At 46.5% G+C, this 26,112-nt stretch overlaps 1 protein-coding gene across 5 annotated transcripts in view; it reads left to right on the top strand.

Moving 5' to 3' along the window:
- The window catches only part of TMEM164 (transmembrane protein 164), a 138,645-nt gene that overhangs the window by 79,897 nt on the left and 32,636 nt on the right, over positions 1 to 26,112 (top strand). For all 5 annotated transcript variants that reach the window (XM_056809436.1, XM_056809439.1, XM_056809438.1 and 2 more), the window contains exon 4: positions 20,046 to 20,112. In XM_056809436.1, the coding sequence (XP_056665414.1) occupies positions 20,046 to 20,112 (67 nt within the window). The remainder of the gene's footprint in view (positions 1 to 20,045; positions 20,113 to 26,112) is intronic.

Raw genomic sequence — 26,112 nt, 5'->3', positions numbered from 1 at the left:
AGCTACTCTCTTTCCAGGAAATCAATGTTTTACAGCTTCATTAGTTTTCTTTCCCAAATGAAGCACGCTAATAGAACTTATCTCAAAACCCCCCAAAGATCTTGGGACAAATTGGTGCCCTTCTTGCTTGTACATCCCATTGGCTCTTTAAGTCACACTCTAGGCCTCTGTCCTGCTCTTCAGTTGGCCCCTGGCCTTGGCCAGCCAAGATCTCATTTGAGCTAGGCAGGACCTGGCCTGTCTTCTTGGCACTGGGCCCAGTCGCTGCAGGAAATAGATGGCCTGCTTGACAGGCAGTGTTCTGTAGGCTGGGCTGGGTTTGTCTAGTCCTCTCCTAGTAGGGGCCAGGGGAAATGTTGGCTCTTCAGGACTCCCCCAGTCCAGCCTAGTTGGCAGGAGAGAGGGATGTTCCCCCAGTGCCTCAGGCCGGGGTCCAGGGTTCTCAACTGCATCCAACTGACAAGGCCCTGCCATGAGATACCTGCGGTGCCAGGCTCTGAGACCCTCGAAGGTCCTGGGAATCAGCTACCAGAACCAGGAAGCTTCCGAGGTTTCAAAAGCTTGTTTGTATTTTGACCCAGCCAGTTCTGATGGCCAAGCCAGAGGTTCTCCCTCCAGTCCCATCACCCTAGGCTTTTAGCTTGGAGTTGTGAAGGCATGAATGGGAATGAGATAGACGGTGCCTGCTGTGGGACCGTAAATCTACAAATCGAGTGGGTGGATACCCATGTATTTTTTTTTCATTTTTGAAAACCCATTCCTTCCATCTTAGAATCAGTGCTGAGTATCGGTTCCAAGGCAGAAGAGCAGTAAGGGCTAGGCAATGAGGGTTAAATGACTTGCCCAAGGTCACACAGCTAGGAAGTGGCTGAGGCCAGATTTGAACCCAGGACCTCCCTTCTCTAGGCCTGGCTCTCCATCCACTGAGCCACCTAGATGCCTCTGATACCCATGTATTGTTAAGGGAACTGCTGAACAAATTGTAGGGTGTGAGTGAGTGTTATGGAGCATTATTTTGCCATCTATTTGCCAGGATATGGTCTTCCTTAAAGTGCAAATGTCTCTGCAAGTGCATGTCCCTATCCTCCTGCCCCTAATAAACTGCAGTGGCTCCCCATCTTCTTCAAGATCAATAAAAAGCCTCTTTGGGGCATTCGAAGCCCCCCCCCCCATCGCTTTGCCCACTGCCCCCACCTTTCCAGACTTCTTAAACCTCACCCTCATGTGATCCAGTGACACTGACCTCTTTGCTGCCCAAGACACTCCCATCTCCCCATTCCAGGAATTTCTCTGGCTGCCTTCCATGCCAATACATGCCAGAGACAGCCCCTGAAGCCAGCCTCCCCTCCTCTGGGGCCAGCGTTTGTCGCAAATACCAGGCATTTCTAATGCCTGAGAAGACTTCTAGAAATGGATGCGGAGTTGCACGGACAGAAGGTGGTCCAATGGGCATGGTGTGGAGCAGATGGGAACGGGAACACTCCTGGAGGCAGAGGAGCCCTGAGCAACTGCATTGCCCAATCTTGGCTCCACAGAAAGACTCAAGAAACACACCTCCTTTCTCTTGGCAGAGGTGGGAGTGGCCGAGCCAACGAGCTCTCGCTGCTGACTTCTTTTGCTTAACTGGTTTTTCCTTGTTCCAAGGGAAAGTTCAAGGAGAGGAGAAGGTCCAGAAGGGCTCGTGGCCCGGAAAAGGAAAAGGAAAGCGTTGACATTTGCTCTGATAGAGCAGGAATGACACCTGCCATCTGGCGGGTCAGATGGTTGGATGTGGTATACCGAGGGGCTCCGGCAATAGAATAGAAGGATGTCTGTGCACAAGGTGGACCCCAGACTCCTCAACTATTGTGAGGTCATAGAAAGGTCTGGAAACTGTGGGAGAAAACCTGCCATTCTTCAGGCTCTTCTGCCCAAGCCCGGGTGCCCTATGGTGACATGGGAAGGCGTGGGATCGGGGCTAACATGATTCTCCTTCCCCATTTTCCCCTCCACAAAGCCCTTCGCCAGTACTCCATGTGGTGTGTGGGTGGCCTGGAGCTCTCGAGAGTTCTGCCAACAGAGCTTTGCCAGGTCATAGGATGGTAGGGAATTTTGAGTGTGTTTCAGGCAGCAAATTCCCGCCGCCTTTTTAGTTCAGAGGCCTCTAACTCAAAGACCCGTGGCTTCTCTGGCCAGCGCCATCCTCAAAACCAAGAAATCCAAGATGATCTAAATTTCTGGGTGGTCTCCTTTTTCTTCTGCAGTGTCGTTGGCACATGGACTTGTATTCTGGTTGGGTAAGGTGAAGCAGGCATGTTGGCAACCATCTCGAATATGAAGCAGGTGTGAAGAAAGGAAGAGGAAGCAGACAAGTGGTCTGGAATAGTCAGGGAGGAAAAGCTCCCTTTTGCTTGGGAGAAGGGCGTGGGTGTGAGGGGAATCAGGAAAAACTGCATGGGGGAAGTGGTTCCTCGGTTGGGTTTAATAGAAAATAATGGTTCCCCAAAGTAGAGGTTAGGAGGGGAGTATAGGTCAGGAAGGAAGGAAAGAAGGGAGGGAGGGAGGAAAGATGAATGGATGGATGGATGGATGGATGGATGGATGGATGGATGGATGGACGGACAGACGGATGGACGGATGGATGGATGGATGGATGGATGGATGGATGGATGGATGGATGGACGGACAGACGGATGGACGGATGGATGGATGGATGGATGGATGGATGGATGGATGGATGGATGGACGGACAGACGGATGGACGGATGGATGGATGGATGGATGGATGGATGGATGGATGGATGGATGGACAGACGGATGGACGGATGGATGGATGGATGGATGGATGGATGGATGGATGGATGGATGGACGGACAGACGGATGGACGGATGGATGGATGGATGGATGGACGGATGGATGGATGGATGGATGGATGGATGGACGGACGGACAGACGGATGGACGGATGGATGGATGGATGGATGGATGGATGGATGGATGGACGGACAGACGGATGGACGGATGGATGGATGGATGGATGGATGGATGGATGGATGGATGGACGGACAGACGGATGGACGGATGGATGGATGGATGGATGGATGGATGGATGGATGGATGGATGGACGGACAGACGGATGGACGGATGGATGGATGGATGGATGGACGGATGGATGGATGGATGGATGGATGGATGGATGGATGGATGGTTACCAGGGGAACACAACCAGGACAGGATCCAGTAGGAAAAGCCCAGTAACTTGGCTTTTTCTATTTAAAAACCAAGGACCTGACTGGTGTCATCTGAGCACACGTTGGCTTTGTTTAACCAGAGGAAAAGAGTTCTGAAGGCATGCTCCAGATTCCCATGGCCTGACTGCCTAAGGAGCCTCACCTGGCCTTTCTATATCTCCTTCCCCTTAGCCTCAGCTCCCCTTACCTGGCCCTGCGTGTTTTGGGCAAGGACCTTTTATAGGATCCTACCTTTAGAACTGGAAAGGGTCTCAGCTGATTTCCCAAAAGAGGTAACTGAGGTCCACAGAAATGGAGTGACTTATCCAAGGTCACACAATTAGTAAGTGTCTGATAGTCTGCATCAGAGGTAGGATCTGAACTCAGATATTCAAACAACTCCAGGACCAGTGCTTTTCCCCACTGTACCAAATTTGCCTTTTCCTCCCCAAATTAAATTATATTTACTTAATCTATATGGAATACCTCCCCATGGAATGAGAGGTACTTGAAGACAGAGACTGATCTTCATCTTTGGTCAGTGCCTAGAGTCTTTACTTAATAAACCCTGGCCAAATGGAGTTGAGTTGAGTTGAGATGGCCAGCTCCTTTCTAAGTTTGGGGCTGCAAAGTGGGATCTTAGAAGGGTCATGGTTTCACTTCCTCATTAATGGCAGCCATGGGATTCGATTCCAAGTTTCTTCACTTTTGCATCTGAACTGACTCACCGGCTGTACAGACTGATGGATGTCAGTAGCTTTGGAACTCTTCAGCAAGTATGATCTCCCCGGCTAGGTTCTAAGCTCCTCGAACCACATCGCACACTCGGGATGGTGTGTAGAGTTGAATTCGATAGCTTTGCAGCAAGGGAATTTTTAGTTAACTCTGTGCTCTCGAAGGTCAGTTTTCCAGGATGGTGGGACTTGCTGATGACAGGGTGATTCTTTAGAAAACCCAGAGAACCGGCAAAGGGACTAGTCATCTAGTTAGCCAGATAACAGCTCAGAGTTGACTTGGAAAACTGGAGCTGCTTCCTCCCTGTTGTTATTTGGGCACTAGGGCAGAGTCCGTGTTCTCAGTTTGGGCCGCCAGTGACTGCTTGATGGGAGGTGGTTTGCTATGTAGGGGTGTGCTGGAGTCAGCTCGTACAAGATGGCCATTGTTCACTTTTCAGCGGCAGTGTTTCCACCTCCGAAATCGGCCAGCACGATCAGATCGGGACTCGCTTTACCATTTCGCTGCTTGTCGAGACTTCAGAAAGTCATGAAGAAAATGATAATGATGCGGATGAAACGGAAAAGCATAGCATGTGCTTTTTGGAAAGTTGACTTCTAAAGTCCCGTCTAGCTGTGGGATCCCTTCCGACTCTAGGTCAACAATCTTTCGCATAATTGGTGGGGGCCGGGCATAGGTTTAAGTCACAGGACGGATGGGCTTGTTAATAATGGAACAAGGGTCCCAGAGGGCCCAGGAAAAGGTTAGGGAAAAGTGGAGTGGCCAGGGAATGGCACTTTGGCCTAGGCAGCCTGTCGTCCAGAAATCCAGAGGCTCTCAGTGGAACCGTAGGGCATTTGAGGATGGACTAGGGCACAAAGTGGACACCCTGAGCCTTCCTTGGTTTGGTTGATTTGGGAGAACAAAATGAAACATCATTTGGGCTTTTGAAATGTTTTTTTAACCCTCAACTTCCGTTTTAGAATTGGTACTGTGTATTGGTTCCAAGGCAGAAGAGTGGTAAGGGCTGGGCAATGGGGGTCAAGTGACTTGCCCAGGGTCACCCAGCTGGGAAGTGTCTGAGGCCACATTTGAACCCAGGACCTCCCGTCTCTAGGCCTGGCTCTTGCTCCACTGAGCTACCCAGATGCCCCCTTTTGAAATGTTCATTCCCCCAATTGTGATAGTGTTGCTGGTTCTACCCATTTGTCATCTAGTATGTGGCTGCATATCAGTGTCTACTGTTTAAAGCCAACAAAACAGTGTAACAATGTTAAGGACTGTGTGGAAATCTATCTGGAGGCAAAGTTCAGTTGATGATGATTGTGCATAGGATGTTACCAATGTTGTAAAGTATTTTTAATAAAGAAAATTAGATCCCCCCACTCAGAAAATGAAGGCTCCAAGGGAAATAAAATGAGTTATCCATGGTCATACTGATAATAAGTGACAGAGGTAGGACTGGAACCCTCAGGCCAACTCTACAAAGAATAACAGTTGCCATATCTAGAACACCTTAAGGCTTGAAAAAGTACATTTCTTACATGATGTCGGTTGAGTCTCCCAACAACCTGGGAGATATAAATATTATGGTTATCATTAGACCCATTTCATAGATGAGGAAATTGAGGCCAAGGGGTTGTGACAGGAGAAGTGTGTGAGGTAGGATTTGAAACTAGTCCTCTCCTGAGTCATTGTGCCTTGCCTTCTCCTTCTCTTCTTCTTCCTGCTTGAGAGCCCTGGGAAGCTATATTACCCAAGAGCTGCTACATAGACCTTCGTTCTACTGACAGTCGAATAAGGAACTCAACTTCCTTTTTCCCAGGACAGGCGAAGGAGGTTTTTAGGTAACAAAGACAAATACTGGCCCCAATCAGGCTCCAAGGGAGCCTCTTACAATCAGAACGTACTTGCCAGGATTTGAATTCCTTCAGCCCCTACTCAGATGGGTTCCAGCCTTTTGGCTGTTCCCCACAGATGTTCTCTGCCCCTCTGAAATCAAACTCAATGCCCCTTCTAAAGGGCGTTTCTCAGGACCAAACATTATGCCAGAGCCAGAAGGCGGGATTCTGAGAGGGAAAGGCATTCACACATGGTCCACCCTACTTCTTCCCCATCTCTCCTCTTCACTCCCACAGCCACTCTCCTAGGCCAGGGCCTCATCGCCTCTCCGCTGGACCGCTGTAGTAGGCTCTTCCTGCCTCCAGCATCTTCCCACTCCAAAGCATCCTCCACACAGCTGCCACAGTGATTCGCCCAAAGCCCAGAGCTAGCCACATTAGCACCACTGAAGGATGAACTCGGTCTTCTTCTGCGTTGACAGCTCCACTAAGGTCTTAGTCTTTACTCCTTGCAGCTCGGAGAGAAGAAACATTTGAAACCCAGAGCCGGGCCCGTAGTGTTGGGAAAACTCCCCAGACTATTGTTCTGCCTCCACATGGCAAGATTTCTCCTGGGAAAGAAAATGGCTCCTAATCCCTTGGCATAGCGATCGCTGTCCTCCCCTTGAAGTCATTTGAAGCTTTCTAAAAAGCCCAACAAAATAAGTCAGAACTAGAGTTCTGATACCCTACCATTCTAGTAAAACATTCTGTTGCCTCTAGAATAAAATAAGAAATCCTCACTTTGGTTCCAACTGGCCTTTCCAGAAGAGTTCATTCTGTTGTTGTTGTTCAGTTAGTGGCCCCATTTGGGGTTTTCTTGGCAAAGATACTGACTGGAGTGGTTTGCCAGTTCTTTCTCCAGCTCATTTGATAGATGAGGAAACTGAGGCAGACAAGACAAAGTGACTTGCCCAGGGTCACCTGGATAGTTAAGTGTCTGAGGCTGGATTTGAATTTAGGTCTTCCTGACTCCATGCCCAGTGCTCTATCCCCTGCAGCACCACCTAGCTGTTCATTTAGTTCCTTCTTTTTCCTTTATATATATTCTCTATCTCAATCCGAGTGATCTGGTAACTGTTTTCTTTTTTTTTTAATTTTATAGTATTTTATTTGATCATTTCCATGCATTATTCATTAAAGACAAAGATCATTTTCTTTTCCTCCCTCCCACCCCCCGTAGCCGACGCGTGATTCCACTGGGTATCACATGTGTTCTTGATTCGAACCCATTGCCATGTTGTTAATATTTGCATTAGAGTGTTCGTTTAGAGTCTCTCCTCTGTCATGTCCCCTCAACCGCTGTAGTCAGGCAGTTGCTTTTCCTCGGTGTTTTTACTCCCTCAGTTTGTCCTCTGCTTATGGATAGTGTTTTTTCTCCTAGATCCCTGCAGATTGTTCAGGGACATTACACCGCCATTAATGGAGACGTCCATTACCTTCAATTGTACCACAGTGTATTAGTCTCTGTGTACAATGTTCTCCTGGTTCTGCTCCTTTCGCTCTGCATCACTTCCTGGAGGTCGTTCCAGTCTCCATGGAATTCCTCCACTTTATTATTCCTTTGAGCACAATAGTATTCCATCACCAACATATACCACAATGTGTTCAGCCATTCCCCAATTGATGGGCATCCCCTCGTTTTCCAGTTATTGGCCACCACAAAGAGCGCAGCTATGAATATTTTTGTACAAGTCTTTGTCCATTATCTCTTTGGGGTACAAACCCAGCAGTGCTATGGCCGGATCAAAGGGTAGACATTCTTTTATAGCCCTTTGGACATAGTTCCAAATTGCCCTCTAGAATGGTTGGATCAGTTCACAACTCCACCAGCAATGAATTAATGTCCCCACTTTGCCACATCCCCTCCAGCATTCATTACTTTCCTTTGCTGTCATGTTAGCCAATCTGCTAGGTGTGAGGTGGTACCTCAGAACTGTTTTGATTTGCATCTCTCTGATTATCAGAGATTTAGAACACTTCTTCATGTGCTTATTAATAGTTTTGATTTCTTTATCTGAAAACTGCCTATCCATGTCCCTTGCCCATTTATCTATTGGGGAATGGTTTGATTTTTTGTACAATTGATTTAGCTCTTTATAAATTTGAGTAATTAAACCTTTGTCAGAGGTTTTTATGAAGATTTTTTCCCAATTTGTTGTTTCCCTTCTGATTTTAGTTACATTGGTTTTGTTTGTACAAAAGCCTTTTAATTTGATGTAGTCGAAATTATTTATTTTACATTTTGTGATTCTTTCTATGTCTTGCTTGGTTTTAAAGTCTTTCCCCCTCCCCCAAAGGTCTGACATGTATACTATTCTGTGTTTGGTAACTGTTTTCTGTACCCAAATATTCTACCTCTGGATCTCCGTTACTACTTCCTCATCTCCATATTATGGATAGGTCTGAGCTCAGCTAATATCTCATACATCCTCAGTACTCTTTCCCTCTTGAAATTCCTCTGTATATCCTCTCTTGATGCTGTCTCCTCCTCCTCGAATGTAAGCTCCTTGAAGACAAGCAAGTAGTATTTCCTTTTTGTCTTTGCATCTCCAATATCTTGTACCTTAAAGATACTTCCTAAATATTCATCTGCCATTAAGTAGAGCATCCCAAAGGAATGTATGGGGATTCAGAGCATGGATAGAAGGATATTGCTTAAGCTCTTTCAATTGCCAACGCTTCCTTTTCTTGGCTGGATATGTTATACAAGTCTCTTCACAAAGGAAGATTTTCACATGACTCACTCAGGTTTGAATAGTGGGGAATTCTTCCCTGCATCAGGTTTTAGGTAAATAGAGTATGGCAAAGAGCTCTCGTGCACACTTTTTAACCTAAACACAAAGAAGAGATTGGCTGTCACCACAGTTACACTCATCCACAAATAAATTTGTAATAATATGAAGCTAAGAGAGAGTGGATCAGTAGCAAAAGTGAGGTAGTGTGGTGATGAGTGTCTGTTGATTCAATCTAGGACAGTGATGATGAGCCTTTTAGAGACAGATTGACAGGCCCCACTCCACCCCAGAGACCACTGTGCCATGCCCCACCTCCCTTACCCACCCACCCCCACAGGGAGCTAGGAAGATCTCTCATTGGGCTACTAGACAGAGGGGCAGATGAAGTGAGGAATGTCCACAGCAAATGTAGATAGGGAGAAGGGAGTGGCCCAAGCACTCCACTCCCCTCCAGCTCTGCTGCCTGTGAGCTGCTCCCCTCACCCCTGGTGCACTCTCATTGGGCTGCTGGGTGGAGAATGTGAAAAAATGTCATCAGGCACAGTGGAGAGGGGGAGGAGAATAGCTCCCCCCAGTTCCTCTGCCTCTCTAGTAATGAATTCTAGGGGTGGAGGGGTGGTCATGTGCCCTCATGGCTCTGTGTGCCATCTTTAACTCCCATGCCTTAGGTTCACCATCACTAATCTAGGAGAACTTCATTGGAAGAGATGAAATTTTAGCTCTAAATGTGAAGGATAAGTTTGGGCAGTTAGGTGACACAACAGATAGAGTGCTGGGCCTGAATCAGGAAGACTCATTTTCCTTAGTTCAAATTGGGCCTCAGACATTTACTAGCTATATGACCCTGGGCAAGTCACTACACCCTGTTTGACTCAATTTCCTCATCTGCCAAATGAGCTGGAGAAGGAAATGGCAAAGGATCTCCACCAAGAAAACCTCAAATGGAGTCACAGAGAGTCGGACAAGACTCAGACAACTGAACGACAGCAACAAAGGATAAGATGGGTGGAGAGGAGCCAGGAGGCCAGACAGAGCCAAAGATTGAGGAGATTTGGTCCAAACCTAATGTCTGGTAGCTAGGTTCTGCAGTGGACTCGTAGCAGGACTTGCAGTCAGGAAAACCTAAACTTGAATAATGCCTTAGACCCCAGGCAAGTCACTTAACGTCACTCAGCCTCAGTTTCCTCATTTGTAAAATTTGTAATAATAGCACCTAACTCCCAGAACAAGATCTGCTTTAGTAAATTTCTTTTCAAGACTTAAAGCACCACAGGAGTGCTAGCTAGCAGTATGGTCACGAAGTTATTCTTGGCACAGGGGAGCTACCAGCAGGGACGGAGTGCTGCTGATCTTATTTCTGGGAAGTATGGAGAGCAAGGAAAACATTATTGTGACCTGTATAGAGTGATTTGCTAAAATTCAGAACAGAGGGAAAACAAATGACTCGAACAGAAAACCAGGAGGGAGAATCCACAAGGAATGGAGAGGAAAGGAAGAAAACCATCAGAAACGACAAGCCCCCAGCGGTATCCCCACCCCAGCAAGAAAACAGAAAGGAAATTGAGGAGCACAAGAGAGAACAGAGAATGCCCAGACCCACAGACAGGAAATAGAGACCCTGGGCAACCTGCTCAGAGAAATCAAGCAAGCTGGGAGGAAACTCTCAAAGAGAAACAAATCCTCCATTCCAGATGGACAGAAAAGCAAATTCTCTCCAGCATTAAACCAGAGATGACACAGATGCTGCCTAAAGTGGTCACCCAAATAGAGAAAAGGGGGCCACTCAGGCAGAGAGCAATAAAAGAGAGAGAGCGAGAGAAGACGGTAAATGAATATCATGAATACTGCTGCAAAAATACAATATCAAATGGTATCCAAGCGACTTACAGCATCATATTAAATTATTCATTATGGCCACTTTGGGTTTATGCCAGGAATGTAAGAATGGATCAACAGGAACCAAGCTATAAATATCATAAATCATCTTAATCAAAATCTTCCAGGGGCCCCGTGCGGGCACTCCTCTTGCCATGGTTTAGGACACAGCCCATCCTGCTCAGCCCTTGACTGGGCACTGGTACAAATCTTCAATGGGGGATCGCCCCATTTTCTTTGATTTTCTGCTCAGTTCGTTCTAGCCTGACTTAGGTAGGGAGGACCTGATCAGTGCACAGGGGAATCCTGGCTGGGGCCTGATTCGGGGGGTGGGGGGTCCAGCTGACCCCCTTGGCTGGGATGGGACAAGATGGTTTTGGTCGGGGTGGAGTGGATGGAGCCAGGAGCCATGTCTTTCTCCACTGAGGCCCGTTAGGGAGGGCCAGAGACTGGGCTTGGCAAGGAAGCCGCTCCTTAGGCTATCCCTCTGGACCTGAGCTAAGCCCAGTCAGCACCAAGTACAACCCAGTGAGGCCAACTGTCAACACCTGGATGAAAGAGTGCTGCCAATCAACAGTAATAAGCCAACGACAAATGAAAATCAGCCTAGGAAAGACGGCGATCAATGGGGATGGTAAATGCTAGAGGAGCTGAGGATGAGAGCCATTGTGGGGCAAAGGCTCTGAATTGGACCAAGCATCTAGGAAAACTATTAAAAATTATTCATTTATTTATTTGTTTAAGCCCTTGTCTTCTCTCTTAGAATTGATTCCAAGTATTGGTTCCCAGGCAGAATCTTGGAATCAATTCCAAGGCCAAAGAATGGCAAGGGCTAGCCAATGGGGGTTAAGTGACTTGTCCAGGGTCACATAGCTAGGAAGTGTCTGAGGTCAGATTTGAATCCAGGACCTCTAATCTCCAGGCCTGACTCTCAACCCACTGAACCACCCAGCTACTCCTCTTACTATCAGTTTTAAGACAGAAGAGTGGTAAGGGCGAGGCAATAGGGGTTCAGTGACTTGCCCAAGATCACACAGCTAGTGAGTATCTGAGGTTGGATTTGTTTGAACCCAGGTGCTCCCATCTCTGGGTCTAAGGAAGAGCTCCAAGACTGGAAGAAAAGGTCACATAACTAGATATGCAGCTAGAGAGAGATATAAATATCCACTGAAGTCATATCTGAAAGTGCAAATCAGAAATGATGAAATTGAAGACTTGGAAAGACATAAATTGCACAAGTGAAAAGACAATTTACACATTAATAGAAAGGAAGGGGCAGCTTGGGTAGTGCAATGGATGGAGCACCAGGCCTGGAGTCAGGAGGGCCTGGCTTCAAATCTAGCCTTAGATATGCACTTTTTAGCTAGGTGACCCTGGCCAAGTCACTTAGCCCTGATTGCCTAGCCTTTGCCACTCTCCTGTCTTAGCAATAGCATTCAATGACTTCAAAAGTGAGATGTACTTACAATAAAATGAAAAGGTCTGCCCAACAAAAATGTAATTAAGAGAAAACTAATGGCTCAGTCAAGTCAATAAATGTCTTTGCTATGTTCCAGGCAGAAATGTTTATGGAAAATTCCCAGGGACTCTACAAGGATAACTGTAAACTTGTACATGGAACATATGTAAAGGAATGCTAACCATTTTCAGATATCTTTTAATTCCCCATGAACACATTCCAGGCAGGACAGTGAACAGAACACTGGACCTGGAGTCAGGAAGAACTGAGTTCAAATGTGGCCTCAGCTACTTGAATCACTTAACCTCTGCCTCAATTTCTTGAACTGTAAAATGGGGCTAATAATGGCACCTCCCTTGTTGTTGTGCAGATCAAATAAGATAATACCTGTAGTGCACTTAGCACTGATTCTAAAGCATTCACGGGAGCTGTCCAAAAGCTGCTTTGGCTTTCTTGATCATAGAGACAAAATGTTTTCAAAAGCAAAAGTACAGATTTTATATAAAGATTTGACAAAATGCTTATTCTCACATCCTACCCATCAAATGGAGAAAAGCACAGGGCCACCCAATGTTGGTGGGACTATGGAGAAGCAGTTCTACTTGTTCATTATTGGTCTAAACTTGGAGCATGTTTCTTGGAGAGTATTCTGGGAGAGAGCAGAACGAATTTCAAAAATAATCGTGCCTTTTGGCCCAATAATTCCATCGTTGGGATTCTATTGTAAAAATAGACTCGAACTCTGGACTTCAATCCCCACAAGCCTTTGCTCCACTTCCCCAGAATGCTTTGTAATCTCACCTGGGCCGAGATCGAGAAGGGATTTAAGCTGATTGCAAAGGCTTTTGCGCCTCTTTTGGACTTCCGTTTTGGGGCAGACGTGGCTCTTTCCATAATGTAGGTGAGGTCTTGTCTAGGCCTCTGGCCTAGGCATGTGTTTTTTCTTACTTGTATATTCTTAAATTCTCAACCTTTAATAAACCTCATAAAATATAATACTCCTTGCAGAGAGAAACTAATTTCTACCTGCCTCAGTCTCCCCTAAATTTTAACTGTTACAGTTGGCGACCACTAGATTGGATGAGAACTTCTCAAATTTTTTAGCCTAGATAATGATTTTTTTTAAGCCACATTTCTCAAGATGCTTTTTAGAAAACCATCTTGATCAGCTCCTGCCTGCGGCCCTCTCCGGCTCCTGCTTCTGTTCCTGGCCTCTCACCTGGTGCCCGAGCTCCCAGCCCTGTTTGTCTGCACTCCGGTTCCCGGCCCTGCCCACCCCGAGGTCTTTCTCTCGCTCACCTGGCCCACCTGATTCAACCAAGATTGCAATCACCTGGTGACCTGCCTGCCCAACAAACCCAGTTCCTTGGAGCAGATTGCTCGGGACTCATTTCTATCAGCTGGTAACAAAACGGGGGTATTGGCTCCACGTGGGCAGCCTGGGCTCCACGTGGACTGGGGCAGGAGGAGGGATCATAGCAGGGGAGAGAGAAAGGAAGAGGAGAAGAAACAGATTTTTCAAACAGAAACTTAAAAAGCAATGGGCTGTTTAAAAGGATACCTTTTGACTGCATTGATTTCACCTGTGTGCCAGAAGAAAGATTCAGCCCAAAGATTCAACTTTGGGGAGGCAAATGGGTGGCCCAGCGAACTGGGAGCCAGGCCCAGAGATGGGAGGTCTCTAGTTGAAATCTGGCCTGAGACACTTCATGGCCGTGTGGCCTGGAGCAAATCGCTCAGACCCCATTGCCTAGCCCTTACTACTCTGCCTTCGGACAATAGACATTTAAATGGATAAACACGCCTAAGGAACTTTAAAGACTAGAGGCTATATTCTAAGACATTTCAGACTCCAATGGTTTATTAAAAAAAATCTCTGTATTCTATTGCATTTTGATGTTTGCTTGGTTTAAGATTTAACTTTGTGATTTTAAGTTCATATATTACTGGATTCAATATTATTCCATTACACTGAAGGTTGAGTGAATTTATTTTGAATGTACTGAGTTTTGAAATTCTGTTGTTTTCCCCTATAACTGTGCTGAACAAATCTTATTGAGTAAGCCCATATATGAAAAAAAAAACAAAACAAAACAGTTTTTTTTCTATTTTTGCCTTTGTCACATAGAGGCTAGATGGACTTCAGACTGGTTAAAATTGTATAAAACCTTTGGCAAATTTAATGTGCTAAATACCTCAAATGATTTTAAGGGTTTTTTAAATATGATTTTTGGAAATTTTTTTTAACAATCTCTGGTCATTTTTGCCTGCCCCTACCACGAGGTAAGGCCAATTGTAGCTGAAGTGAAATACATTTTATAACCCCCAACCTTCCCACATTTTAAAATATGTGAATGGAAGTCGGGGCAGTTAATCTCAGGGCATTCGTACCCCTAAAAAGCCTCCCAAAAAGGAGCACCCCTTTATTTATACTCTTCAGCTCACTACTTTACTTGCACCAGAATGATAGATAGATTTCTTGATTGTGTTCTTAACCCAAGATGAGTTTTACCTTGTTTAAAAATATGTTTATTACCAAGGTTGAAAGATTGCTACGTTTGTAAAAACTTGTGACAAATATCCATCAGTTCATAGGCTTTTTAAAAATGCCATGCAGCAACTTATGTGAAATATGATAGCGTGTTTGTTTGCTATTGTAATTAATTGGGCTATTGAGAATTTTGGGGCTATGGATACCTACATATTTGTACTACTGTTCAATTCATTTGCCTTCTACTCACAGTGATCATGGCCAGATATGAAGAGGAAAGGGATCTCATTTTTGGTGAGAAAGCCTTGTATGCTATATTTTCTTAGCTGACACAGAGTGTCAATGATTATAAGCTACATTTTTGAACTTTAAAGCTCTTTTATTATTATATTTTTCTTGCATGTGCAATATACTATTTGGTTTTTTTCTCTCTTTTTTATATTTGAAGCACATGTCACCAGCATTAAGATTTTCTTTAACTTTTGATTTTTCAGTACTACAAGTGTAAGATACATTTGCTAATGCACGCCCCCAAAGCTTGTGACTATAAAAACGATGCCACTAATTATTTAAAAATTATGGGACTTTGCTTAATGATTCTGTCTGATTCCAGGACAAGATATACACACAAGAGCCATTGCACAGAGCCAAAGAAAAGCCAATCCAGGATGGATTGATGCACTTCCAGGCCAATACAAAGGTCTTGAACCTAGTGTGAAGACTCGAGGTTACTGTGTTTAATATTGTTAGACATAGGCTTTCCTTGTGTCCACACTCACTCTGAAGATACAGACCCCAAACTTGGCTCCTACTTGGCTTCTATAATCTGGTCCTTTTCTTTTCTGCCTTTCATAATGTGGTACCTTTCTTTGGTCCTGGCCACTGACTGGGTAAATGCATCATTGTTTCAATCATTTTAATTGGGCCCTGATTCAAGGACCTGTTATAGATTTATTTTTCTTTTTACTTGGAATTTTTACACATAAGACTTTGATAGTCTATATTTTCATCCAGAAATTTTTCTTTTCTTTTGGATTTTTCTGATTTTTTAAAAATATCTCTTGCTAATTGATTCATATACCTCATACCTCAGCCATGCATCCATAAGTGATACTTTTCAATGTAAAAATATCATTATTTAAATTGCAAAGTTTAAATTCCTTTTGAGAAGAATTTTAGGTAAAGAAGATGCTACCTCTCTGAATCCAGAACTGAACTGTTGGAGAAGCCACCATGAAGAAGCCTCCAGACCAGCCAGCTGCACAAAAATGAACTTTGGGTGTGGTTGATTGAACATTTAGTTGTATCTATACTTTCATGCCAAAGGACACTGCCACAGATTTTCCTGTTCAGGATCACTGCATTGACACTAATGGAGAAGTCCATTATATTCGATTGTACCACAGTGTGTCGGTCTCTGTGTACAACGTTTTCCTGGTTCTGCTCCTTTTGCTCTGCATCAATTCCTAGAGGTCGTTCCAGTTCACATGGAGTCCCTCCACTTTATTATTCCTTTTAGCACAATAGTATTCCATCACCAACAGATACCACAATTACTCAGCCATTCCCCAATCGGAGGGTATTCCCTCATTTTCCAATTTTTTTGCCACCACAAAGAGCACAGCTATGAATATTTTTCTACATGTCTTTTCCCTTATTATCTCTTTGGGGTACAAACCCAGCAGTGCTATGGCTGGATCAGTCTTTTAGTGCCCTTTAGGCATAGTTCCAAATTGCCCTCCAGAATGGTTGGATCAATTCACAACTCCACCAGCAGTGCATTAATGTCCCAATGACTTTGCCACATCCCCTCCACTATTCATTACTTACCTTTCCTATCATGTTAGCCAATCTGCTAGGTGTGAGGTGATACCTCAGAGTTGTTTTGATATGCATTTCTCTAATTATAAGAGATTTAAAACATTTTTTCATGTGATTATTAATAATTTTGATTTCTTTGACTGAAAATTGCCTGTTCATGTCCCTTGCCCATTTATCAATTGGAAAATGGCTTGATTTTTTGTAAAATTGGTTTAGCTCTTTATAAATTTGAGTAATTAGACCTTTGTCAAAGGTTTTTGTAATGAATATTGTTTCCCAATTTGTTGCTTCCCTTCTAATTTTGGATGCATTTGTTTTGTTTGTACAAAACCTTTTTAATTTGATGTACTCAAAATTATTGATTTTACATTTTGGAACTTTTTCTAGCTCTTGCTTGGATTTAAATTCTTTCCTTTCCCAAAGATCTGACAAGTATACTATTCTGTGTTCACCTAATTTATTTATAGTTCCCTTCTTTATATTCAGGACATTCACCCATTCTGAGTTTATCTTGGTGTAGGGTGTAAGATGTTGATCCAGACCTAATCTCTCCCATACTGTCTTCCAATTTTCCCAGCAGTTTTTATCAAAAAGTGGGTTTTGGTCCCAAAACTGGGTTCTTTGGGTTTATCATAGACTGTCCTGCTGAAGTCATTTACCCCAAGTCTATTCCACTGATCCTCCTTTCTGTCTCTTAGCCAGTACCAAATTGTTTTGATGACCACTGCTTTATAGTATAGTTTGAGATCTGGGACTGCAAGTCCTCCTTCCTTTGCATTTTTTTTCATGATTTCCCTGGATATCCTTGATCTTTTGTTCTTCCAAATGAACTTTGTTATGTTTTTTTCTAATTCAGTAAAAAAAGTTTTTTGGTAGTTCAATGGGTATGGCACTAAAGAAGTAAATTAATTTGGGTAGGATTGCCATTTTTATTATGTTAGCTCGTCCCACCCATGAGCAATCAATGTTTTTCCAATTGTTTAGATCTAGTTTTAATTGTGTGGAGAGTGTTTTGTAGTTGTGTTCATATAGTTCCTGTGTTTGTCTCAGCAGATAGATTCCTAAGTATTTTATATTATCTAGGGTGATTTTAAATGGAATTTCTCTTTCTAATTCTTGTTGCTGAAATGGGTTGGAGATATATAGAAATGCTGATGACTTATGGGGGTTTATTTTGTATCCTGCAACTCTGCTAAAGTTGTTGATTATTTCAATTAGCTTTTTGGTTGAATCTCTAGGATTCTTTAAGTAGACCATCATGTCATCCGCAAAGAGTGATAACTTGGTCTCCTCCTTGCCTATTCTGATGCCTTCAATTTCTTTTTCTTCTCCAATTGCTACTGCTAGTGTTTCTAGTACAATGTTAAATAATAGAGGTGATAATGGGCATCCTTGTTTCACTCCTGATCTTACTGGGAAGGATCCTAGTTTGTCCCCATTGCAGATGATGCAACGGGATTTTGCCTGAGGCAAGCTCTCGAATCTCAGCAGCTTCTGCTGTTCACTGCTTTTCTCTGCGCCTCCTTGCTGAGAGTGCCCACAGTCTGCGCTCCCCAGTCCGCTGGGGGTTTCAGGTGTAGCTGCTTTCAGGGGTAGGTCTTTAGTATTTTTAGTCAACTCCCAAGGACCTAAAGGTGCCCCTTGCTCACTCCAGAGGTGTCCCTCGCTCACTCGCTGATTCTGGCTTGCACTGGCTCTGACTCTGGCTCCATAGGTGGGGTGGGGGAGAGTAGATCAGCTCAGGTTTGGGTGGGAGCTTTTTAACACCCTTATAGTGTGGAAATGCCCAAATCCCATGTATCTTCAATGCTGTGCCCTCCTGTAGAGTCCCTTCATTCTTATGGAAATGTTGTTTGGGTCTTTTGAGGTAGTCTACATTGGTGGGTCTGAGGAGAGAAAGTGTCCCATGTCTAGACTGCTGCCATGCTTACCAGGAAGTCCCTTTCCTCAATTTTTTCATTCTTTCGGTTTTGTTTTATAGTGTCTTGCTGCCTTGTGAGGTAACTTAATTCTTGTTGTATTCTGGTTCTTAAAGACTGGATTTCATCCCTGGCTTTTTGGTCATCCTTCTTCTTCTGGTCTGATTTTCTTTGCAGGTCATCTTTCATTCTCTTTACCTCATCTCTCATCTCTTTTGTCTTATCTTTCATCCTCTTTACCTCATCTTTCATCTCCTTTGCCTCATGTTTTGTCTTCTTTGCCTCATCTTTCATCTCCTTTGCCTCATTTTCAAGCTGGTTGATTTTGGCTTTCAAGACACTATTTTCAGTTTCCAGATCACTTATCTTAGTTTTTAGTCCTCTTCCCAATTGTCTTTAGCCTCTCTTAATTGTGTTTTGAATTGCCTTTTGAGTTCTTCCAAAATCTGTATCCAATTTGTTGGGATTTCTCTTTTATTGCTTGATGTTCCCTCCTCCTTCTCTGTTCCATTTGCTCTTCATTCATTGCCTGTATAGAAACTGTATAGTGTAATTTTTTTTCTTTTCTGTTGTTTGCTCATATTTACCCCTTCTTTGCTCCCTGCAGTTGTCTGTGCTCTTGCTCCTCTCTCTCTCTCTCTCTCTCTCTCTCTCTCTCTCTCTCTCTCTCTCTCTCTCTCTCTCTCTCTCTCTTGGCTTTGGGTTTTCTGTCAGTCTCCCCTCTTGGAGCTTTGTCAGGAGATCTCTCAGTGCAGTCTGTGGGGGAGGGGTGTTGGAGCTTGAGCTTCTCTGACCTCTGAAGACTTTTGATGGGATTAAATTCAGCTGGGCTGGACTGGATATGACGTGAGGCCAAAATCTCCTGGAAGGCTGGAGCAATATGGAGGGTCTCCACCACTGTGACTAGGATGCCTGCTCTGTGCTCCCTCTCCAGCTCTTCCCCCCACTGCCTATGTTTGATGATCTGAGCCTGAACAGCTCTGCCTGCAAGATACTTCCTCCAGACCAGCACCTTTGCCTGCCCAGAGGTTCCCACTGCTGGAGGCTTAGTGCTCTAGGTGGGGGAAGGGTCCTGGGACCTTCCTTCTTTCTTCCCCTTAAACCTGAGTATTCTCAAATTTCGGGTTTTGGGGGGCTTACCTTTTGAATTGAGTCCAGCAAAAGGGTTCCTTGTCTCCGTCTTGTTGTTAGGTTTGATTTTCAGTCCCCTAGAAGCATTTAGTGTGTAATTGATAAGGAAGAGTTTTCAGAGGTCTGAACTTTTGCTGCCTCTACGCTGCCATCTTGACTCTGTCTCTCTATTATTAAAGATATTGATATGGGGCATTTAGGTGACTTGGTGGATTGAGAGCCAGACCTAGAGACGGGAGGTCCTGGGTTCAAATTTGGTTTCAGACACTTTCTAGCTGTGTTCTCCTGGGCAAGGCACTTGACCTCCACTGCCCAGCCCTTACCACTCTATTGATACACAGTATTGATTCTAAGATGGAAGGTGAGGGTTTTTTTTAAAGGAAGTTAGGAAGAAGGGGGCAGCTGAATAGCTCAGGGGAATCGAGAATCAGGCCTGGAGATGGGAGGTCCTGGGTTCCAATCCAACCTCAGACAGCTGTGTGACCCTGAATAAGTCACTTGACCCCCATTGCCCAACCCTTAGTGCTCTTTCTTGCCTCAGATCCAATACACAGTATTGACTGTGTAAGATGGAAGAGAGGGGCTAAAAAAAGAAATATTGAGGACCTCAAAGCTAATTGAGTCCCTCAGAAAGTGTCCATTTCCACAAGATGTGTGTTCATTTGGGCCAATTTCCTCTACTAAGCCATGTATCAGCATCCCTGCGTGCGCGGCGTGCGCGCGCACACACACACACACACACACACACACACATTGCCCATTTCAGAGCAGACAGTGACTAACGTGGATGACCTTCTTTTCCTGCAGGCTACAGATGCACATGCTAAATGGAGCTCTTCTGGCATTGCTTTTTCCTGTGGTGAACACTCGTCTGGTAAGTACCAGAGGACTGAAGGAAGGAGTCAGAGAGAACACAGTATTGAAGGCCGTCCCCTTCCTTTTTAGATGGTGAAGTTGGGTATTTGCCCATTTGGGAGTACTCTTAGGCAATCAACAAACATTTATGAAGACTGCTATCTGCCAGACCCTATGCTAGGCACTGAGGACTATGTTGACTGACATTGCTAGGTGGCAGGGAATGTAGAGGGCCTTCAGGGTTCTAACAGACACTAGGCAAAGAAGAATCAGTTAGTCAGTCAACAAACATTTATTAAGCCAATGTTAGTTACTAGAGATACAAATGCAAAAGTGAAGAGTTCCCTGCCTTCAGGGTGCTTGATAAGATCAATCAGCAAGCATTTGTTAAGGGTATTCTATGTGCCAGGCACTGTGCTACCTGCTTTACAAACAGTATCTGTCTCTCTGTCTCTCCCTCTCTCTGTCTCTCTCTCCCCCTACATCCCCCTCTCTCTGTCTCTGTCTCTCTCTCTCTTTCTCTCTCCCCCCTCTTTCCTCCTCCCTCCCTCCCTCCCTCTCTCTCTCTCTCTCTCTCTCTCTCTCTCTCTCTCTCTCTCTCTCTCTCTCTCTCTCTCTCTCTCTCTCTCTCCTTCTACTCTCTGTCTCTCTCTCTCACCCTCCCCCCCTTTCTCTGTCTCTCTCTCCTCCTTCTTTCTGTTTCTGTCAGTCTCTCTCTCTCCCCACCCTCTCCCTCTCTCCCTCTCTCCCTATCTCTTTGTCTCTCTCTTTATCCTTCTCTGTCTCTCTCTCTCTTTCTCCCCCCCCTTCCCTCTACTTTCTGTCTTTGTTGCTTCTTGTCTCTCTCTCTCTCTCTCTCCTTCTCTCTGTCTCTGTCTCTCCCTCTCTCTTTCTCTCTCTATCTTTGTCTCTCTCCCCTCTCTCTGTCTCTCTCTCCTTCTCCTTGTCTCTGTCTCTGTCTCCCCCCCTCTCCTTCCCTCCCCGCTTCCCTCTCTCTGTCTCTCTCTCCTTCTCCTCTCTGTCTCTCTCTCTTTCTCCCCCCTCTCCCTCTCCTCTCTGTCTCTCTGTCTTTGTTGCTTCTTGTCTCTGTCTGAGTCCTCTCTGTCTCTGTCTCTCTCTCTGTCTCTCCCTCTCTCTCTCTCTCCTCCCTCTACCTCCCTATCTCTGTCTCTCTCTCTTTCTCCTTCTCCTTCTCTCTGTCTCTCTCTTTCTCCCCCCTCTCCCTTTCCTCTGTCTCTCTGTCTTTGTTGTTTCTTGTCTCTGTCTCTCTCTCCCCCCCTCTCCCTCCCTCCCTCCCTCTCTCTCTCTGTCTCTCTCTCCTTCTCCTTCTCTCTGTCTCTCTCTCTTTCTCCCCCCCCTCTCCCTCTCCTCTCTGTCTCTATCTTTGTTGCTTCTTGTCTCTGTCTGAGTCCTTCTCTCTGTCTCTGGCTCTCTCTCTGTCTCTCCCTCTCTCTCTCTCTCTCCCCCCTCTACCTCCCCCTCTCTCTCTCTCTCTTTCCCCTTCTCCTTCTTTCTGTCTCTCTCTTTCTCCCCCTCTCCCTCTCCTCTCTGTCTCTCTGTCTTTGTTGTTTCTTGTCTCTGTCTCTCTCTCCCCCCCTCCCTCCCTCCCTCTCTCTCTCTGTCTCTCTCTCCTTCTCCTTCTCTCTGTCTCTCTTTCTCCCCCCTCTCCTTCTCCTCTCTGTCTCTCTGTCTTTGTTGCTTCTTGTCTCTGTCTCTCTCTCTCCTCTATGTCTCTCCCTCTCTCTGTCTCTCCCTCTCTCTTTCTCTCTCTGTCTCTCTCCCCCTCTCTCTGTCTCTCTCTCCTTCTCCTTGTCTCCATCTCTGTCTCTCTCTCCCCCCTCTCCCTCCCTCCCTCACTCCCCTCCCTCACTCTCTCTCTGTCTCTCTCTCCTTCTCCTTCTCTCTGTCTCTCTTTCTCCCCCCCCTCTCCCTCTCCTCTCTGTCCTCTCTGTCTTTGTTGCTTCTTGTCTCTGTCTCTGTCTCTGTCTCCCTTTCCCTTTCTCTCTCTGTCTCTGTCTCCCTCCCTCTCTCTCTGTCTCTCTCTCCTTCTCCTTGTCTCTGTCTCTGTCTCTCTCTCCCCCCTCTCCCTCCCCTCCTTCCCTCTCTCTCTGTCTCTCTCTCCTACTTTCTCTCTCTCTCTCTATCTCTCTCTCTCTCTCTCTCTCTCTCTCTCTCTCTCTCTCTCTCTCTCTCTCTCTCTCTCTCTCTCTCTCTCTCTCTCATCTCTCTCTCTCTCTCTCTCTCTCCCCCTCTCCCTGTCCTCTCTGTCTCTCTGTCTTGTTGCTTCTTGTCTCTCTCTCCCTCTCTCCTCACTGTCTCCGTCTCTCCACCCCCCTCTCCCTCCCTCCTTCTCTGTCTCTCTCTCCTCCTTCTCCTTCTCTCTGTCTCTCTCTCTTCCTCCCCCTCTCCCTGTCCTCTCTGTCTCTCTGTCTTTGTTGCTTCTTGTCTCTGTCTCTCCCCCCTCTCCCTCCCTCCGTCCCTCCCTCTCTCTGTCTCTCTCTCCTTCTCCTCTCTCTCTCTCTCTCTTTCTCCCCCTCTCCCTGTCCTCTCTGTCTCTCTGTCTTTGTTGCTTCTTGTCTCTGTCTCTCCCCCCTCTCCCTCCCTCCGTCCCTCCCTCTCTCTCTGTCTCTCTCTCCTTCTCCTTCTCTCTGTCTCTCTCTTTCTTTCTCCACCCCCCTACCTCTCCTCTCTGTCTCTCTGTCTTCGTTGCTTCTTGTCTCTCTCTCTCTCCTTCTCTCTGTCTCTGTCCCTCTCTCTGTCTCTCCCTCTTTCTTTCTCGCTCTGTATCTGTCTCTCTCCCCATCTCTCTGTCTCTCTCTCCTTCTCCTTGTCTCTGTCTCTGTCTCTCCTCCTTCTCCTTCTCTCTGTCTCTCTCTCTTTCTCCCCCCTCCCCTCTCCTCTCTGTCTCTCTGTCTTTGTTGCTCTTGTCTCTGTCTGAGTCCTCTCTGTCTCTGTCTCTCTATCTGTCTCTCCCTCTCTCTTTCTCTCTCTCCCCCCTCTAACTCCCTATCTCTGTCTCTCTCTTTCTCCTTCTCCTTCTCTCTGTCTCTCTCTTTCTCCCCCTCTCCCTTTCCTCTCTGTCTCTCTGTCTTTGTTGTTTCTTGTCTCTGTCTCTCTCTCCCCCCTCTCTCCCCCCCTCCCTCCCTCCCTCTCTCTCTCTGTCTTCTCTCTCCTTCTCCTTCTCTCTGTCTCTCTTTTCTCCCCCCCTCTCCTTCTCCTCTCTGTCTCTCTGTCTTTGTTGCTTCTTGTCTCTGTCTCTCTCTCTCCTCTATGTCTCTCCCTCTCTCTGTCTCTCCCTCTCTCTTTCTCTCTCTGTCTCTGTCTCTCTCCCCCCTCTCTCTGTCCTCTCTCTCCTTCTCCTTGTCTCCATCTCTGTCTCTCTCTCCCCCCTCTCCCTCCGCTCCCATCCTCCCTCTCCTCTCCTGTCTCTCTCTCCCCTCTTCTTCTCTCTGTCTCTCTCTCTTTCTCCCCCTCCTCCCTCTCCTCTCTGTCTTTGTTGCTTCTTGTCTCTGTCTCTCTCTCTTCCTTCTCTCTGTCTCTGTCTCTCTCTGTCTCTCTCCCCGTCTCTCTTTCTCTCTCTCTGTCTCTATCTCTGCTCCCCCTCTCTCTGTCTCTCTCTCCTTCTCCTTGTCTCTGTCTCTCTCTCCCCCCTCTCCCTCCCTCCTTCCTCTCTCTGTCTCTCCTTCTCCTTCTCTCTGTCTCTGTCTCTCCTTCTCCTTCTCCTTCTCTCTGCCTCTCTTTCTCCCCCACTTCCCTCTCCTCTCTGTCTCTCTGTCTTTGTTGCTTCTTGTCTCTGTCTCTGTCTCTCTCTCACTCTCTCTTTCTCTCTCTGTCTCTGTCTCTCTCCCCCTCTCTCTGTCTCTCTCTCCTTCGCCTTGTCTCTGTCTCTGTCTCTCTCTCCCCCCTCTCCCTCCCTTCCTCCCTCCCTCCTTCCTCTCTCTCTGTCTCTCTCTCCTTCTCCTCCTCTCTGTCTCTCTCTCTCTTCTCCCCCCTCCCTCTCCTCTCTGTCTCTCTGTCTTTGTTGCTTCTTGTCTCTGTCTCTGTGGTCTCTCTCCCTCTCTCTTTCTCTCTCTGTCTCTGTCTCTCTCCCCCTCTCTCTGTCTCCTCTCTCCTTCCTCCTTGTGTCTGTGTCTGTCTCTCTCCCCCCTCTCCCTGTCTCCCTCCCTCTCTCTCTGTCTCTCTCTCCTTCTCCTTCTCTCTGTCTCTCTCCTCTTTCTCCCCCTCTCCCTCCTCCTCTCTGTCTCTCTGTCTTTGTTGCTTCTTGTCTCTGTCTCTCTCTCTCCTTCTCTCTGTCTCTGTCTCTCTGTCTCTCTGTCCCTCCCTCTCTCTTTCTCTCTCTGTCTCTGTCTCTCTCCCTCCTCTCTCTGTCTCTCTCTCCTTCTCCTTGTCTCCGTCTCTCTCTGTCTCTCTCTACTTCTCCTACTCTATCTCTGTCTCTCTCTCTCTCTCTTTCTCCCCCTCTTCCCTCTCCTCTCTGTCTCTCTGTCTTTGTTGCTTCTTGTCTCTGTCTCTCTCTCCCCCTCCTCTCCCTCCCTTCCTCCCTCTCTCTGTCTCTCTCTCCTTCTCCTTCTCTCTGTCTCTCTCTCTTTCTCCCCCTCTCCCTCTCCTCTCTGTCTCTCTCTCTCTCTCTCTCTTTCTCTCTCTCTCTCTTCTCCCCCTCTCCTTGTCCTGTCTGTCTCTCTGTCTTTGTTGCTTCTTGTCTCTCTCTCCCTCTCTCCTCCTTGTCTCCGTCTCTCCATCCCCCCTCTCCCTCCCTCCCTCTCCTCTCTGTCTCTCTCTTCTCTTCTCCTCTCTCTCTCTCTCTTCTCTCTCTTTCTCCCCCTCTCCCTGTCCTCTCTGTCTCTCTGTCTTTGTTGCTTCTTGTCTCTGTCTCTGTCTCTCTCTCCCTCTCTTCTTTCTCTCTCTGTCTCTGTCTCTCTCCCCCTCTCTCTGTCTCTCTCTCCTTCGCCTTTGTCTCTGTCTCTGTCTCTCTCTCCCCCCTCTCCCTTCCCCTCCCTCTCTCTCTCTCTCTGTCTCTCTCTCTCCTTCTCCTGTCTCTCTGTCTCTCTCTCACTTTCGTCCCTCTCTCCCCTCTCTTCTCTCTCTCTCTCTGTCTCTCTCACTTTCTCCCTCTCTCCCTCTCTTCTCTCTCTCTCTCTGTCTTTGTTGCTTCTTGTCTCAGTCTCTCTGTCCCCCGCTCTCCCTCCCTCCATCCCTCCCTCTCTCTCTGTCTCTCTCTCCTTCTCCTTCTGTCTCTCTCTTTCTTTCTCCACCCCCTCCCTCTCCTCTCTGTCTCTCTGTCTTTGTTGCTTCTTGTCTCTGTCTGTCTCTCTCTCCTTCGCTCTGTCTCTGTCCCTCTCTCTGTCTCTCCCTCTTTCTTTCTCCCTCTGTATCTGTCTCTCTCCCCATCTCTCTGTCTCTCTCTCCTCCTTGTCTCTGTCTCTGTCTCTCCTTCTCCCTTCTCCTTCTCTCTCTGTCTCTCTCTCTTTCTCCCCCCCCTCCCTCTCCTCTTCTGTCTCTCTGTCCTTTTTTGCTTCTGTCTCTGTCTCTGTCTCTCTCTCCCTCTCTCTTTCTCTCTCTGTCTCTGTCTTTCTCCCCCTCTCTCTGTCTCTCTCTCCTTCCCCTTGTCTCTGTCTCTCTCTCCCCCCCTCTCCCTCCCTCCCTCTCTCTCTCTGTCTCTCTCTCCTTCTCCTTCTCTCTGTCTCTCTCTCTTTCTCCCTCTCTCCCTCTCTTCTCTCTCTCTCTGTCTTTGTTGCTTCTTGTCTCAGTCTCTCTCTCCCCCCCTCCTCCCTCCACTCCTCCCTCTCCTCCCTCCCTCCCTATCCCTCCCTCCCTCTCCTCCCTCTCTGTCTCTCTCTCCTTCTCCTTCTCCTTCTCTCTGTCTCTCTCTTTCTCCCCCCTCCTCTCCTCTCTGTTCTCTCTGTCTTTGTTGCTTCTTGTCTCTGTCTCCTCTCTCCCTCCCTCTCCCTCCCTCCCTCCCTCTCTCTGTCTCTCTCTCTTTCTCCTTCTCTCTATCGTCTCTCTCTCTTTCTCCCCCTCT

This window comes from Monodelphis domestica, chromosome X, assembly GCF_027887165.1.
Source record: "Monodelphis domestica isolate mMonDom1 chromosome X, mMonDom1.pri, whole genome shotgun sequence".
In the NCBI taxonomy this organism is placed as follows: domain Eukaryota; kingdom Metazoa; phylum Chordata; class Mammalia; order Didelphimorphia; family Didelphidae; genus Monodelphis; species Monodelphis domestica.
The sequence above is the reverse complement of the archived record's forward strand: the minus strand, read 5'-3'. Positions and strand labels throughout refer to the sequence as shown.